The sequence below is a fragment of the Zychaea mexicana genome (genome assembly GCF_025766255.1).
Source record: "Zychaea mexicana strain RSA 1403 chromosome Unknown BDB00scaffold_8, whole genome shotgun sequence".
NCBI classification, from domain to species: domain Eukaryota; kingdom Fungi; phylum Mucoromycota; class Mucoromycetes; order Mucorales; family Lichtheimiaceae; genus Zychaea; species Zychaea mexicana.
This window is the reverse complement of record NW_026516671.1, coordinates 279,817-297,374: the sequence shown is the minus strand read 5'-3', so window position 1 is coordinate 297,374 and position 17,558 is coordinate 279,817. Positions and strand designations below refer to the sequence as shown.

At 43.9% G+C, this 17,558-nt stretch overlaps 5 protein-coding genes across 5 annotated transcripts; 3 read left to right on the top strand and 2 right to left on the bottom strand.

Moving 5' to 3' along the window:
- Positions 1-600: 600 nt before the first annotated feature.
- BDB00DRAFT_756191 (POT family-domain-containing protein) lies at positions 601-2,807 on the top strand (the record flags this gene model as incomplete). Its single annotated transcript, XM_053118889.1, has 6 exons — positions 601-868; positions 1,005-1,096; positions 1,186-1,507; positions 1,593-2,175; positions 2,247-2,385; positions 2,487-2,807. The coding sequence occupies 6 exons, from the start codon at positions 601-603 to the stop codon at positions 2,805-2,807; spliced, it is 1,725 nt and encodes a 574-aa protein (XP_052983908.1).
- A 1,986-nt stretch (positions 2,808-4,793) lies between these two features.
- Positions 4,794-9,409, top strand: BDB00DRAFT_584850 (adaptin N terminal region-domain-containing protein). The gene is made up of 13 exons (XM_053117944.1): positions 4,794-4,998; positions 5,111-5,348; positions 5,435-5,574; positions 5,655-5,874; positions 5,950-6,095; positions 6,185-6,502; positions 6,587-6,690; positions 6,777-7,017; positions 7,116-8,042; positions 8,105-8,248; positions 8,313-8,429; positions 8,509-8,802; positions 8,882-9,409. The coding sequence occupies exons 1-13, from the start codon at positions 4,843-4,845 to the stop codon at positions 9,302-9,304; spliced, it is 3,468 nt and encodes a 1,155-aa protein (XP_052983907.1). The 5' UTR covers positions 4,794-4,842; the 3' UTR covers positions 9,305-9,409.
- Positions 9,410-12,936, bottom strand: BDB00DRAFT_584925 (Retinoic acid induced 16-like protein-domain-containing protein). The gene is made up of 2 exons (XM_053117945.1): positions 12,583-12,936; positions 9,410-12,445 (listed from the first exon to the last, which is right to left on the bottom strand). Exons 1-2 carry the CDS (start codon positions 12,685-12,687, stop codon positions 9,515-9,517), a joined length of 3,036 nt encoding a protein of 1,011 aa, XP_052983906.1. The 5' UTR covers positions 12,688-12,936; the 3' UTR covers positions 9,410-9,514.
- Positions 12,789-15,173, bottom strand: BDB00DRAFT_803468 (mate-domain-containing protein). Its single transcript, XM_053122020.1, has 5 exons — positions 14,862-15,173; positions 14,489-14,759; positions 14,003-14,357; positions 13,510-13,895; positions 12,789-13,428 (listed from the first exon to the last, which is right to left on the bottom strand). The coding sequence occupies exons 1-5, from the start codon at positions 15,099-15,101 to the stop codon at positions 13,139-13,141; spliced, it is 1,542 nt and encodes a 513-aa protein (XP_052983905.1). The 5' UTR covers positions 15,102-15,173; the 3' UTR covers positions 12,789-13,138.
- Positions 15,174-15,957: 784 nt separating this feature from the next.
- BDB00DRAFT_784567 (uncharacterized protein) lies at positions 15,958-16,953 on the top strand (the record flags this gene model as incomplete). The annotated part of the gene is made up of 4 exons (XM_053120470.1): positions 15,958-15,961; positions 16,067-16,231; positions 16,261-16,364; positions 16,921-16,953. The coding sequence occupies 4 exons, from the start codon at positions 15,958-15,960 to the stop codon at positions 16,951-16,953; spliced, it is 306 nt and encodes a 101-aa protein (XP_052983904.1).
- Positions 16,954-17,558: the final 605 nt, after the last annotated feature.

Genomic DNA, 17,558 nt, shown 5'->3' with positions numbered 1-17,558 from the left:
TGGAGATGTACTAAAAAATACATAGTAATATGCACAACCACAAGAGAGTCAGAAATCGGCGGCTGAAATCGTTTTCCCACGCTGGACCAACCAGAATGAATGCTTATTACCATTTTTGATGAATTTAAATTGAATTCGGTCATATGCCGAGATGACAGACAGCCCGAAAGCCATTGGCACACAAAAGCATATTGAAGGTAGTAACCCAGGAAACATGTTTTCTCGCGCGCAACAAATTTTGCTACGCTACCAGATCCATTTCTAATGCAACCGTTGTGGTAATATTCCCTCATAACGAAAAACGGACGCTCGGTAATGATGCCGTGTTTCAAAAAGCAGCGATTCAATCAAGGAAAAAAATGGTCCCGTTATAACTCAGTTGGTTCCCTTTCCATCCCGTTACCGCTCAGTGTAGACTGTACGTTTGGCGCGCGCAAGCAACCGAAAAAAAATATTTTTACTTGCTGTAGCTCGCTCTCTCTCTCTCTCTCTCTCTCTCTCTCTCTCTCTCTCTCTCTCTTCCTCATCTTCTCTTCCTCCCGCATCTTCCCTAACCTTTTAATTCTCTTCCATCTACTCCACACATACATAATCACTCCGATGGACGAGAAAGTCGAGCGACCTGCCGCCGAGCTCAAAGAGCAGCAACTCGACCATTTCAGTGTCTCCGAGTCTTTCGAACAGGTGCAGAGCGAAGAAACGGGCCCTGAACCTACAGAAGAAGACTGGAAAAACCTGCGTGAAGTTGCCGACAATGTCCCTGCATCTGCGTATCTTGTCATCTTGATCGAATTTTGCGAACGTTTTACGTACTATGGTTTGAGTGGCCCTTTCCAGAACTATATCCAGCATCCCGATCCCGGCGAATGTAAGTTACAATTACCAGTGTTGTTGTTGCATCTGCTGCTGCTGTGTCTACTGCTTCTCTATCAGCATGCCTATTTATCGTAATATCTTCAAATACTAAACAGTTTGGTCGAAAACCCATCATCTTGTGTAAACAGATCCTGCTGATCAGCCCGGTGCCATGGGCAAGGGTCAACAAACTGCTACTGCCTTGACGACCTTCTTCCAGTTCTGGTGTTACATTACTCCAGTATGTAGCTTTTTCGACTTCTCCTTCTCACATAGTACTTATACAGAAGATAACGTTTTGAGATGTTAACCACCCATTTTATGCACCAGATTATCGCTGCCATCATTGCCGACCAGTATCTTGGCAAATACAAAACCATTCTTTACTTCAGTTGCATCTACTTCGTTGGTCTCATTATCCTCACCTGTACTTCCATCCCAACATCCATCGATTCAGGAGGTGCTTTCCCTGGCTACATCGTTGCAATCATCATCATTGGTCTTGGTACCGGTGGTATCAAGGCCAATGTCTCGCCCCTTGTTGCCGAACAATACCGTAGCCGCTCTCCCTACGTCAAAACTTTGAAGAATGGCAATCGTGTCATCGTCACTCCTCAAGCAACATACCAAAAGATTTTCAACATGTTCTACTGTATGTTTTTAAGCGAGCTAATCTTCACCACGCATGTCTAAAAAATCGATTCCAAGATGACTAAAGTACTTCTGTATAATTATAGGGGGTATCAACATTGGCTCACTGTCCGCCATTGCCACCACGGAATTGGAAAAAAACGTCGGCTTCTGGCCTGCTTTCTTGTTGCCAACTCTCATGTTCATTCCTGGTATTGCCGTCGTGCTTTTGGGTCGCAAGCGCTATGTCCAAAATCCACCCCGTGGTTCTGTCTTCGTGGAAGCTGGTAAACTCTTTTACCTTGCTTCATTCAAGGTCAAGGGCGGTCTTGAAGCATGCAAACCTTCCAACTTGGCTGTAACCCATCCCGATATTGCTGAAAAGGTGACCCATGATGATGTCTTCGTTGACGAGCTGAGACGTACTCTTAAAGCCTGCATCGTCTTCTGCTGGTACCCAATCTACTGGCTCTGTTACTCTCAAATGACCAACAACCTTGTTTCCCAGGCCAGTACCATGTTGACTGGCAGCGTGCCCAATGATATTATGCAAAACATCAACCCCATTGCTCTTATCATTTTGATTCCATTGATGGATAGAATTATCTATCCTCTTCTCCGTCACTTTAACATGCCCATGCGCCCTATTATGCGTATTACCATCGGTTTCTTCTTTGCCGCAGTTGCCATGTAAGTTTCGTCTTCTCGCTTATTTCTTAGCGGTATATGTGATCGTTAACCTCTTTTTACTTATTAAATAGGGGTTACACTGCCGGTATCCAATCCAAGATTTACGGGACGGCGCCCAACTATGATCACCCTGATGGTCCCAACTGGATCTCTGCTGCTTACCAAATTCCCTCTTACTTCTTTATCGCCACTTCCGAAATTTTTGCCTCGGTAAGTATATGTACAATTGGTTATCTCAAGCCTACTTTTGATCGTTTAAAGTAATCAATTTACTAATCATCATCTGTCTTCCTTTACATCCTATAATTTAGATTACTGGTATGGAGTATGCTTACAAAAAGGCTCCTCAATCCATGAAGTCGATTGTCATGGCTCTTTTCTTGTTCGCCAACTGCATTGCCTCCATCTTGGCCTTTGCCTTGGTCTCTGTTGCCGTCGATCCTAAGCTTACCTGGATGTATACCGGTATTTCTTGCGCTGCTTTCGTTTGCTGCATTCTTATCTATATCTGCCATCACAAGCAAGACCAGAAAGATGTGGAGGAAGACGCCATCGGCCGAAATGAGAAGCAGTTAAACGAATACATGCAAAAGGAAGATGGAAACAAGAAGGAACAAGAATACGAACCCTAATCGTACATAATACGCATATCACTGTAATCTTGTTTAAAAAAAACCACCTTTTTATTCTCTACTTTCGTGTAAAATTGTAATGTAATATATTATCTCAAATAAAAGTAATTGTATAGCAGCAGGCACTGTATACCTCCCATATCTAAAGAACCATATTATATACTTTTGTAATTTAAAGTTTATATTTATTAGAAGGCCAATGACGGTACGCTTAAACATTTTTGTCGCTTTCTTGCGGTGCGGGGATTAAGAAAGAAAGTAGATAAGAAGATAGAGGGGTGGTGCTTCAACTAAAAACCCCCTTCTGAAGACGGAAAAGTCAAACCGTATTAAGATGTTTGACGAGGAGAGGAACGAAGTGGAAAAAAAGGAAAGGAAGAGTGGAGTGAGGATGTGAGAAGGAGGAGAGAGAAGAGCTGTCTATAGACGCTGTGAGTGTAGTGAGGGATGTGGGTATGATGATGAAGTCACATTGCCCAGGTCTTGACGCAGTTCTTTTGTCTTTGATGTACCTTTTTGAGTTGGGTGGCTGATATGGCGGCCGAGTTCAAGAACCGGGAGGATGAAAGCTCGATATGTTCGTAACGCGGGCCAAAGACCCATGCCATATTGGTAGACGCTGAGTCTTCGCAAGGGAGCCATTCCTTCACAGTTGCTTTGGTGGTGCGTTGGCTGATAAGTTGTTGACCGTCAATACCCTGACAGGTGAATGGAATCCCAAGATACTAGATTGATTCGACGGTGCGCAGTGGTTTGTTGTTGATACGGGATGTTATATACATTTATACAGCTCCTTTATTAGATGCTCAAGTTTTGATGTAGTAGTACGTAACTATGGTAAGTAGGATATCAATCAATATAAGCTCCCATCAGTACGACCTCAGCAGTGGTTTTTAATTTATGACTGTAGTAGTTACAGAGAGCGACGATTTTTTCTGGATAATAGCTCATACCGAGTGCGCCTCTCATCAGTCAATAATCCTCGTTGCACCTGAGGAAAGTAATAATATGAACAAAGCAAAAATATGAATATGAATCTACAATTGTTCAAAATATAGCTTGGTAAGTGTATAAAGTATAACCAACTGTCGCACTGACGGTTAACGTGATGGGATGGTGAATTCCACTTCAGAGGGAAATAAATTATTATTCGTTGTTTCGATAGACCCGTGAGATATCAGATTTAAAAACTAATTTTTCGCTAATGGGTTATATACCTTCTCTACTTTTGTATGTGGTATGTACCTAGCAATGCTGCATTATCATAGTAACTGCAAGTTCGGGTGAGATAGTTCACGAAGAAAAAGAAGAGCATTTAGTAGTAATACCATTTCGCCGCTTATCAGTACATACTTCTGTTCCATGTGAGTTTTTTTTTACCTGGGCTATCAACAAAATATTCCAAGTTAGAGAAGATACTTTCATATATTAGGCGGTACCATCTTCCTTAAAATCGTAAGTTTGAGATAAACCTATACAGGTGTGGCGTGTGTTGTTCTTTACATTCAAGTGTTGCGGTAAATACCAAATTATAGTCTGCAAAGTACAACTGCTTTTCGCAATATCTTTTGCACTCTATCATATCATTTTTATATGTTCTCCGGTTTATTTGACGCTGTGGTTAATGTAAACAAGTGGCAGAACTTATCACGACCTGAAACACATCGGCTTTTATCTCCGCATAAGCCAAGCTCACTCGCCTGACTGATTCCTGTGTCTTTTGAGCTCGTTCGTCCCTTTCTTTTCCAAACACTCAAATTATGTTTGAGAAATCGCTGACGGATCTCATTCGTGGGATTCGCGCCAACAAAAAGAACGAGCAGAAATACATTGCCGTGTGTTTACAAGAAATACGTAATGAAGTCAAGTCGAACGATATCGATATCAAAGGCGTCGCGGTCGCCAAGCTGACCTATGTAAGCTACGAGTATTTCTTGATACACCCGTGGACGGGAACTTTTATAATTACTCCCACAAAGTCTACAAGGAAACTTAATGCGCTGCCTGTTTTGCTGTAATCTATCTGTAGCTTCAAATGCTTGGCTACGACATGTCCTGGGCATCTTTCCATATAGTCGAAGTAATGTCGAGTCCAAAACTGTTACATAAACGGGCGGGTTACTTGGCAGCCACGCAATCGTTTCAGCAAGACACGGATGTGCTTATGCTTACTACCAATTTAATCAAAAAGGTACTGATCGCTCCGTTGTTTCCATCTGGCTCTTATTTTTGATCATTTGGCGTTCGGCACTGTGCGCAGCCGAACGTTCTAAAACACCCAATTGTATATACGATTTTTACAGGACTTGGCTTCGTCTTCCCCCCTCGAAATTGGGATTGCCGTCAACGGACTTTCGCATATCGTTACGGCCGACCTAGCACGCGATCTATGTCAAGATCTAGTCGCCATGCTGAACCACTCGCGTCCGTATATTCGCAAAAAGGTCGTGCTAGTGCTGTACAAAGTGTTTTTAAAGTTCCCTGAAGCGCTTCGACTCAGCTTCCCGCGTTTAAAAGAAAAGCTCGAGGATGCGGATCCATGTAAGGAAGCATTAGTACTGGACGACAAACGTCAAAGGAAATCCAATGTACTAACTGGGAAGACGGGTCTCGGGATAAATATGTAGCTGTCGTATCTGCAACCGTCAGTGTCGTTTGTGAACTAGCTCGAAAGAATCCACGCAATTACTTGTCGTTGGCGCCGCAGCTATTCCGATTGCTGACGACTTCTGCGAATAACTGGATGCTCATTAAAATAATTAAAATGGTAAAGTGCTGGATTGGAATGAAATGGGAAGGAAAAGTACGAAATTACCAAATTGTCTTGGGGGCTAATTGTATCTATAGTTTGCATCACTTACACCGCTCGAACCAAGACTTATTAAAAAGCTGCTCCCACCACTTACTTCGCTTATTCAAACAACGCCAGCCATGTCCCTTTTATACGAATGCATTCACACCGTGATCACGGGAGGGTTCCTGGAAGCGGCGGGTGATTCCAGTCATGCGTTAGCTGCAACCTGTGTGAACAAGCTCCGACGGTTTTTGGAGGATCCGGATCAAAACTGTGAGTTTTTTTTACCTACTGCGTAATTGTAACGAGTTAAAAAAAGAGACTGACATTGGCTATCATGAATGGTAGTAAAATACGTTGGTCTACTGGCAATGAGTCGACTTTTGTCGACCCATCCCAAATTGATCGCTGAGCATAAGGATATCATTTTGGAATGCATTGATGATGACGATTTCAGTATACGATTCCGTGCACTTGACCTTGTTGTTGGCATGGTAAGAGAAAACTTTAAGGGACACAGATCTAAAAAGAAGGAATCAAGGAGCGTAAAGTGGAAAACTGAATCATATTGCGGGTCATGTAGGCAAACAAAAAGAGTCTTGTTGATATAGTGAAGCGACTTATTACCCATTTGGTGCCTGGCGACAGCAATGGCACATCGTCTCTTCACGAAGCATCGAGCGTCCTTGATCCAGTTTATCGCACCGACATTATCAATCGCATCGTTTTTATCAGTAGTCAGAATCAATACCGCAACGTGTCCAACTTCGAGTGGTACATTACAGTTTTAGTTGGACTGGCGCATGTTTCTGGGGTGAGCGTGGGCGAGATCTTGACAACTCAGCTGATGGATGTCAGTGTGCGCGTCAAGAGCGTACGTCCATTCGCAGTAAAGCAGATGGTAAGATAGTGTCGATACATGTGGTTTAAAGGAGAGACCAAGAAGGATTAATTAATTGTATTTCTGATATTGTGTATGGAAAAGTTCCGTTTGTTATCCGACCATCAACTTTTGAGAACAGCCAGAAAGCGCGACACCAACATCGAAGTGCTTTCTGCTGCTGCATGGATTTGCGGTGAATATTGCAGGTTAGAAATCTAGAAAAATAAGGACCGGTCTACTGTACATATATATATATATATATACTCACTGTGGAACATTTACCAACAATCAGTTTCCTTGATAACATTCCTGCTACCCTCGAATGTTTGTTGACACCCTATGTTGTCGACATGCCTGTCAAGGTGCAGGCTATCTATGTCCACAATATAATCAAGATCTATGCCTTCTGGGTAAATGAATTGATTGACGAATGGAATACCGAGCTGCAAACAGAATTTGTCAAGGTGACCGAAGTCATGAAGGATAAGATTAGCATGTTTACACGCAGTGCCGATCTTGAGGTCCAAGAGCGAGTAAGTGCAGTAGCTATTTTGAAAGGGCCTAAATATCTATCTAATATCATAAAATCACCTCATTGTTTTTATTCTTAATAACTCGGTTATGTTGCTAGGCTTGCAATGCACAAGCTATTTTTGATATAGTCTTGGCTGCAATTTCACAAGATCTTACTAGTGAACAGGCACCACTTGTGCTCCAGGGTCTTCCTGCGCTATTCTCTTTGTATGAGCTCAACCCTGTGGCACCCAAAGCCCAAAGAAAAGTACCTGTTCCTGACGACTTGGACCTGGATGTCTGGATCAACGAGCCACTTCCTGATCTCGTAGACGACAGTGAATCTGAAATTGCTTCCCTGGAATCGCCTAGCATTGATGTGGATACACACGCCACTACAAGCACTAAAAAGAAGAAAAAGAAGAGCCGATCGAAGCGATATGACGAAGATGACAGCGAAGACGACGAGGATAAGGAGCGTCGACGCGCTGCACGGTTGGAAGCACTGCGTAACGATCCCTACTATATCATGTCGGACAAATCAGAAAAGCAAAAGCAACAAGCCAAATTGTTGGATCTGGAAGAGGATGTGGATTCGATTCCTATTGTGAAGCTCTCAATAGATGATTTCGATGTGGCTGGCAGTAGTGGTAAATCCAAGAAGCACAGAAAGAAATCCAAGGGCAAACGGCAGGCCCGTGTACCCTCACCTCCACCACCAGTGTATGCGCCTGAAGAAATGCCAGAAGATGCCGTAGACTCCGCAAGCGATCAAGAAGGTGCCAATGGAAGCAGTAAGAGACGGGGCAGTGGTGGAGCTTATAGCAAGTCTCAGCAACAACGTGGCAAGGATATCTTTGCTACAGATGATGACGGTTTGAACACGGTGGATCTGAATACGCCTTTGGGTGCTGATGAGCGGTTCCCCGAGATGCAGACTTATTCGAGTCCAGAAGAGCTGCGACGGCGAGAAGAAGCACGTGCACGCGTGGAAAAAAGAGAACGACGGTTGGCGCAATCTGCATCTACAACTGCGCTCAAGGATGTAAGTTGCTTATTCTCTTTAATTTCCATTGACATTATGCAATAATTAACGATTTTGTATAGGATGGCGAGCGCAAAAAGAAAAAGAAGAAGAGAAAGAGTGTTGATGGAGAAGTCAAAAAGCCCAAGAAATCAACGTCAGGCACAGCAACCAAGGAGAAAAAAAAGAAAAAGAAGAAAGCCGCTGCTGCTGAACAAGAGCCCGAGGTAATTTGATATCAATTCTGCCAATAGCTATGTGAATGGGTGCTGATGAATATATTATTACTAGTCCGTGGAGAATGTTCAATCAAATGAAGTGCCCGATATGCCCACAGAAGAGCTTCTGAAGGATCAATTAAAACAAATTCCGCCTGAGCTCCTATTAAGTAACGAAAATATCGAATTGGTAAGTTCTACCCTCGTAATGATATATGATAGTGCGAAACTTTGTTATTAACTCATGGTTTAAAATGCATCCTGTATAGCACTATCTATTATCATTATCAGATGAAAAGGACAACGGCACTTCGGTCGTTGAAGCTAGACTGAACATGAAGAACAAGACAACCGATGCTACACTCACCAACTTACATTTCACGACGATCGAGTCGTTCGATTTCAGATACGTAGAACACATGCGACATCCTGACCTTGCATCCTTAAGTGATACATTTGAGTTGGAGGCTGGAAAAGACATTGAAGCAGCAGGCTATTTTGCCGTAACCGGTGACATTCGACGTGGACTTTGCCTACGATGCGACATGCAATATGATATACAGGTAAAGGAGAGATAAAGAATCGAAAGTTGCCTACGACTTGAAGACTAAAAAGTGTTGGTTCTATGTCTGGCAATACTAGGACTCGTCCGCATTAAACCAGATACCACTCGAAATGATTGTTCGGCCGAGCGTTTTCTTAATCCAAGACCAAGCGATGGATCCCACAGAATTCGCCAACTTGCTTGCTGAACACGGCCAGGAGTTCGATTACCGAGACACAGTGACCATTGAGATACCCATCGCAACTGACGCGGCAGTTGACCAAAAGCTCATTGATGCGCTGAGCACGATTACTAGCACAACACGACTGCAAGTGGTCGAGGTTGTTCCCGGTGCAGCATCACTTTATGCTAAGAGTATCCAAGGCTCGCAGATTGCAGGCTTACTGAAATACGACTTGACCTCTCAAGAAGGAAATGCAACCATTACGATAGACCTTAAATGTACCGACGATGGCTTTTTGGAAGCCTTTGTGGATCAACTGAAAGCCATCCAACTCTAATGTTTTTTCTTTCACACACACACACACAAACACACACACGCAGCACACTCTCACGCACTCTCTTCATCTCCATCTTTTATGTGTATAGTAATAGTAATAAAAAGAATAATTTTTCTTATTCTTATACGATATCACCTATTGGTATTGTATGTAATGGTATATACACGACAAACAGGAACACACGATGATTTATTATGATATATATATTTTTCAGACATAACGTATCTGGTCGACCCCAAGACTAGACCGCACTTGCATTACAGCAATAAGCTCCTTGATAGATTCTTCCAATATGACGACATTATTCAATAGCTTCGACAATGGAATGTCATTGACGGCGCTCTTTCTTCGCCGTGCTTGTATGGATGGATCTTGATCAGCAGGCGCAAATGCATCCTCGTCTTCGTCATCCAAGTCAAGTATTGAGTCTTTGTTGTCCTGAGGGAAACTAGACGGGAACAATGGTTTGATGCGGATGTCTTGTGTTCTGCGTGCATGTACCGACAGTGGTGATAAAGGATCAGAAATTAGCGACTGGACGGCCGCCTCTGTCGCTGCTAATCCAGAGGTGTCGGATTGCATGTGGTCTGGTCGCGCGCTCCACCAATAATAATCACTGTTGTTGTTGTTGTTGTTGTTGTTACTGCTTGCCGATGGTTGCTGTGGTAAAATGGAGGGTCGTCTTGCATAGCTGCTGGGATCCGATAGAGGGGGAGCAGGAGCAGGGTTGCTGAATCCAAATAGATAGCCTGCAGCAGCGGATAATGACCCCATAGTGGATGTTGTGGTAGGTGTAGTCGGTGTTGATGGAACTGGAGAAGAGGGTGAGGAGAATGTTTCTAGCGTAGCGGCTGCTTGTGGATTTTGCAACATCAGTCGCCGTTCTTCTAACAAGATGTCAAAATTGTCGATTTCGGAGCGATAATAGTCGACTTGTTGTGTTAGAGTACGAAACAGGGTGAAAAATGGAGGGAATGATTTGAATTGAGTGGGTTGGGTCATGGCGGCAGATTGTTTCTCGACGCCGTAGTCGATAGAGCGATCGTCATCGTCGTCTTCGTCTTCGTTTTCTACGCTGCGTGGTATCACAGTTGGATGATGGTATATATCGTTCGCATGAATTCTGTCGTCGTCGTCGTCGTAAGCTTTATTACTCGTCGCTGCTGCTTTGAGGTTGACAGCTTCGCTGTCCGTGTTGAGCACGAGCACATCTTCTGCACTGGTGCGGTCGCTATCTCGGAAGGAGATCCAGCCTTTCAAGGACCGATATGGACACATGGCTAATGCAGAAATTACGCCCGTCAGTACCAGATTGAGTTCGGATGACTGAGCAAAAAAGTTACTGAGTAAACCAAGCAATATCTGGAGTAATGGATCCGTTGGTTGTATCCGGTGCTTGAACAGGGTGAGTTTTTTCAATGATGATAAATGGTTGGTATATGTACGGGGCGGGAAATCGTGTTTTTGCTGCTGTTGCTGATCTGCTACTGCAAATCGGTTGCCGTATTTAAAGCTGTGTCGCCGTCTTGCGCGTGGCCGGTTATTGTTGTTGTGTCCTGCAAGTGTGTTATTTTCTTCATCGTCGTGTTCGGATGATCCAGTGCACATGCCCTGGAAGCAGCCGTCGCCTTCCATTAATGCTTCCATGTCGTATAGATATCCCTCGTAGCCACACAATTGGACATCATCAGCGTGAACTTGGTCGATGGCTGAGATCAAGGAAAAGTATAGTTCTATTTCACGGATATGATGCGACACTGTCGTAGCTGTAGCTGTAGATGACGAGGGTTGGCGTGGCGGCTGTGCGGACAGTTGTTTGCTGGAATATATAAAGTCGTCGCCGTAATCAGGGTATATCGATAATAATTTCAGCGAGTATCGGCAGTGTTTTGTAAGCAGTGTTTTTAATAGTTTCAATGTTGCGATTACGGCTGGTTGTGAGCTTGATTTGAGTCGACTAAAGATCAAGTCTTTGAGGGTAAAGCGGCCGGCAGCGGTGAAGTACGTCGAGCTCTTGTACCGATCCAGTTCGAGGCCTGCAAACAAGTTTGAGCAGATTTTGTCGGTGTCGTTCATTACTTCGCTTGTCGGTGATGAGTGGCCGCTATCGTCGTCGTCGTCGATGAGAAATCCAACAATCATGTCGGCCAATGCATTGTGTTCGACCGTCTGCAAGATCGCATCAATGTAACTGATGACAGCTACAGACGAGCCATCCACGTCTGAGCATTCGAGAATTGACGGATACAGAATATTTTCCAGGAAGATGGCACGTATATACTGTAATAGCGCCTTGCAGATGTCTGTTCGTGAACAGCGCCCAAGCACATCTTGGCAGAACTCAAGCAGCTTGAGAAATGCATCAAGTTGATAGCGAAACGAGGACGAGGACGATTCGTCGACATGGTTGAGGTTGAGACGGATGAAGTCTTGGCCGAGCAGATAGGTCGATGCAGTTTTGGACAGCAAGGATTCGTCCTTGACGACGAGTTTCCGCGGCAGCTGCGAATAGAGTGCCCCGAGTCCAGCAGCCATGATGGTAGCAAAATCAGACGACAGGATGAAGTCGCCCAGGTGATCCGCCGCAGCCATCTCCATGACAAACAGCAAGCCCGTTCGGGCATAGTCTCCGGATCGGCCCTCACGGTGCACGAACCGGAGCAGGTATGTGAATAGCAGGAACTCGTCGTAATTGCTGTTGTTTGGGTTATGGTGGAAGAAGATGTTGAGCAGTGCCGGGAAGCCGTGAATTTTTGAGCAGATGATGTACATGAGATCGACGAGATCCTCGTGATACTGGTGTTGCTGGTCCAGGACACAGAAGCGCAACAGCTTCACAGTCGGCCTGTGCACCGCGTTGTGCACAAGAAATCGATCGTCAAGCAGATCCACCATGTTGGCAATCATTCGGATTGTTTCGCCCCTGATGCCGACTGGATAGTCCGCCTTTTCAGCCACACTGACGAGATAATGCAGCACGCCGTTCTTCAGAAAGTACTCCATGCACACTCCCGTCGTGCTGTCCTCCTCCTGTCGGGCTTCCTCATCGACCAGCATATCCACCATGAGCCGTAGCTTATTTGGTATTTCGGTCTGTTGGACATGTACGTTCGTTTTGTTGTCGTCCGAATCGAATATATTCTACATGAACAATAAGATAAACGGAGACCAAAAAAAAAGAAGCAGAAAAGGGTGTTAGCTAATTATCGCCTTTCTTTTTTTCTGCAGACCCAGCAACTTATCGCACTCTTAGTTAATAACTATAAAGAGCAACCTACATGGACATAATCCCAACATTTGTGAAATTTAACAAGGTGCAATGCGCTATTTGGCTGCACTTTGGCAGGCACAATCCGCTTTCTGAAATTCGAAAAGTAGTCCATCAGAAGTCGCGGCGATGCATAAAAATAAAAAGGGGGCTGCTGTTTCGAAAAACTGTAAAAGAAAGAGCGAAAGGAAAGGAGCGGTATGACAATTCGCAAAAGGTCACGTAATAATCCGGCTCGGCTTGCTTCGTCGGCGTGCCATGAAACCTTTTTTGCTCCTGTCAAGTGATTTTTGCTACTGCTAGCGTATGTGGCACTTTCTCCGAGTAGTTCATATAAACAAAAGGGCACCTTGTTTTCATTTTCTAGTGTGTCATATACGTGCTACACATACAACAACAAACAAGAAACGCAGTAATCGTGGTGTATAAAAAAGACGCAAGCTAGTACAGTGACGATGAGAACAGCTACATTGAAGCCTTTTCATCTATATATACAGTAGGTAGTGTTTGAAGGAGGAGCTGTATGCTGGAGGAGTAAAGAATCGTGTAGGGCTGAAGAAAAGGTGCTAATAACGGGAACTGATTTCGTCGCCAACAACCCCTTCGTCGGTGTCATGGATCCGAACCTCCTCTGCCTTGACAATGTAAGTGATACGCTGTACCTCCGCATCCCAATTGACAGTAAGACAATAGATGCTTTGACCAACGGCACTGAGGTGCATGGCTATCGACAAGCCTACCCAAATCCCAATCAAGCCCCAGCCTGCATGGAAAGTCAATGCGTAGGCCATAGGCAGCGCCAAAACGTAGTTGGAGCAGATATTGATGAAAGCAGCGATCTTTTGGTGGCCGAGTCCTGTATTGTAGGTATCATATAAGGTCAATCAATATGTTGTAATTGCACAATATGCAATATTTAGCAGATGTGCTAGCCTACCTCGAATAACGCCGGCTGAGATGCCATTGAGAGAATCCCCAATGACAAATAGTGCACAGTATGGAATGATCTGGGAAACGGTCATGACGACCTCTTCATCGGCAGTAAAGAGGTAGCCGAGAACGGAGCGCGTAGATATGAAAAAGACACAGTTGAGTAAGCCAAAAGCAACACCGACTATCAATGAAATGATAGATGCACGCTTGGCTTTAAGAGCAAAGCACTCGCCCAGGGAGTTTCCAACACGGTTGGCTGAAGCGACTGAAATGGCGAACGGAATTTGGAAAGATGTGGCCACGGCTGTAAGTAGTATTGACTGGGCCGCAAGATTGTTACGTCCAAGGTAAGACGTGGCAAGTGCTGTCAGTTGATACGCCCACCATTCGCTGCATGATGACACAGTTTTTTTTACAATCAAGTAGTCGATTAGCTGCTTACGTTACAGACAGCTTTTGTAAATTTTGCACAAGTGGAGGAAACTGTTAGTGCTTACCTGCATATCATCAATGCTCCAGGAACAGCTAACCGCAAGAACGGTCCCCAGTTTTTCAAAGCTTCGGCTGACCATCCGCCCCAGGCTTCCTTGCCTTGAACTTTCCAGGTGTAAAGCACCAACAGAATGAACATAAGCCAATAGCTCAGCGATGTGGCGATCGGTGCTCCGATAAATCCGAGCCGCACAGGCTCGACGTGCACCAGCGTATAGTTGATTACAAAATTCAAAGGAGAGGCAATCATAACGACATAAGTAGATGCGTGCATGATTCCTTGTGCTTGTAAATACTTTTTCAGTGCTTCGAAAGCAATAAATGCCGGCGCACCCAGCAAGAGGTATCGTAAAAACAGTCCTACATTGTCAAACATGGTAGAAACAGCACATCATTAGCCTTCTTTATGTATCTCCATCTGCTAAGCCGCTGCATTACTGCTTCTGCTGGTATTTAGTTTAGACGATGATGTGTATTGTATATGCATTTACCTGCAAGGTCAGCCAACTCCGGCTCTTGATTCAGGGCCAACAAGACCCGTGTAGCGTTCCACCAGATTGGTACCACAAAGCCAAAGAAGATCATAGCAAGAATCACCAATGCTCGTTGTAGATGAACGCCAACAAGGGTTTTGTCACGTGCACCAGTCCATGCTTGTGAACAGAGTGTGTCCAAGGCCGTGGCTGTACCCAATGCGATGCTCCATGCTGAGACACTGGCGAACATACTGGCAAGCGCAGACGCAGCTAATTCGGTTGGACCCTGCAAAATACCCCGCAAACATGTTTTGTCTTTAGTAGACAGCAGCATATCCCAAACTACTAGTTATGCGGTATACCATGATGCGCAGAACAAAAACCGTACCAGATGCCCCAGGGTGAATACACTGGCAAGCTGTAAAGAGTATTGCAGCAAGTATGTGCCGACAATCGGCGTACTGTTGTCTACAAGCCATCGAACCTCGCCAGACCAGGACCCATCGTCATTGTCGTTTTTATACTTGTTGTCTTTGCGTCCGTCCGGTAAAAGAGGACTGGACTCTGTAGGTGCTTCAGATAGAGCAGAAGAATGTATAGACTCGATATCGTTGTTGTCTGGCTGCATAATGTTTGGGAAAGTATAAAGGAATATCAGAGAAGCAAAAAATAAAATTATACAATGCAAAAAAGTGCGGGAAAGAAAGCCAATAGAATAAATATTTTTAGAGTTTGAAGGTACAAAAAAAACATTTTCACGGAACTTAATTACTCACGTTTCTAGACCCAGCAGTGGTCCGAATTACATCCACCAAAGTAATTTTTTATTCGCTTCCAACTCAACTTCCAGTCAATCCATATAGTACAAGCGCAAGTGAGCCGTGTAGCAGAGAATGAAAAACCATCAAATAGATTCAATCATCACACAGGAGTCTACACAGTATTTGTAATTTGAATTGTGATAAGTAGATCGCAATACAGATGTATAATGCCATTGCTCTTGATGAATAAAGTATACACATGATTCCGCTGCAGTAGCAGCAACTATACCAACAAAGCATCACAAGCCGGAATCATCGGCACTTTTTGATATTTTAGAGTTTTTACACTAATCAATATAGATCTTGCTTGTTCTTATTCAGTCGCATTTCCATAAAATAGTAGTAGCAAGTAGTGATGATTCTTAGGGGAAATGTAGACTCGAGTGTAAATGGCCTCTATCCCTCTCTATCTAAGATCCTGCTCTAATAGATCATGAGCTACGTAGAGAGACAGTATATCTGATTACGGTGGGAATGTGAACCTTGTGTGGTACAATGTGCTTACAGCGCAAAAGCAACCAGTCTGCAATCAGCTCCTATATGATAGCTTCAATGTTGTTCTGCAAAGACTTTGCCATACGTCCTAACTAGATAATATACAGAAAAATGATGAGTCATACCTTGTATCTACATGGTGATGAGATTATTTTGAATTAATACCTAATGTGTAAGTCGAAATTAACAAGATTATAATTGTAGACGTGTGACCTCTTCTCATGGCATTGCCTGAATTAGCCTACTACATACAGTAGCACTATTACTGTACCTAAAGCAAAAAACTTCAACGTCTATATCCCATTGACCTACATTTGGTGGTGTCATATTTTTGACGCAATGCATAAGAGTACGGGCATGCGATACATCATCAAGCACCTAGTTATCGTCGCTACTGACGAGATGATAAAAACCACCATCTCAATCATGTGCGATTGCTATGGTGAGTGTGCAACGTGTTGTCTCGTATAGTGGATTGGGAGCATGAATGGCTGTATAGTGTTTTCTTTTTTGCTCAACTTCTCCAATTGTTCTTGTTTGGTACATACACTGCCGAGCATATGTTCCGACAACAAGTAAGTTAGCAAACCCTATATAAGCGAGAGGAGCAAGAAGAGCTTAGGATTGCATGCAAACCCGGCCGAACATCGGCCGGCTGCTGACGTGTGATAATTGAAGGATCCAACTAAGGGGGGTATAGATATCTTATCGCTCGGTTGTCAAACTTTTTTATTAACCATTCAAATGCCCTTTTCATTCCTGTAACAAAATCCATTGAAATACCCGTAAAAAGTGGAGCTCTAAACCCTGTATTGCTTAATTATGGGATCAAACAAATTTCTCAAACTATTGCTATGGCCATCGGCTTGTGGCTGTAGTCCGCGAGAGCGCACTGACCAAGGTGACAAAAAGTTTTTTTTTTGACTCGGGGTTACTGATGTACATACATACCTGGCTCACGAGTCTTTTGAATACAGGTCAATATAATCATTAATTACTTACCCACGCTGCAAACTTGCTGGATCTGATCACTGCTTGCTACAACTCTATGCCTCACATACCACTCGTACGGTGCTACAGTCCTTTCAACTACACACTGATCCCAGTCGAATACTGAAACGCCGTACGTAGTCATACAAATGTCCAAACTTGATCACGCGATGATTCTTGGTTCCTTGCGATCTTGATGGAAATTTGGCCTGCGGTTGCTAATCATGTATCGATCCGCACCAGCGTTTATAGTTGTTTTACAGTAGCTATCTCCATTTCGAATGGTGGATGAGATGATACCATCAATGAACACCACCTTGTATCAGTACCAAAAGTAGACCGTGACTGAAGCGTATCACTGTATATGATTCTCACATCCGACCTACGCTTATGATACACCTCTTCCGACTTTGATTGAACGCCACACTTCAGAGCTGACTTTCCTGGTTGTGGACCGGCAATGGGGAGGCTGATACAGTTGTACCCCGGTTTTTGCAACCGAGGGTTTTCCGATTTTTTTTTGCACAGAGGATTTGCAAGTAACGGGGTAAACAATTCTGCTTCAAATAGACACTGGATAAGTCATCCTATATACACTAACCCATTGTTTATCTGTTAGAGATGATGTACGATACGTTCTGTGGGGATTTCACACAGCTCTACATGTTACTACTTGCATATATAAGACCGTTCTTTTATTGAAGCTGTCTAGTGCAGTAACCGTATCATTTTATTCCTCGATAATACGCAACAGATGCTTCTTTCAGTTGATATTGAAA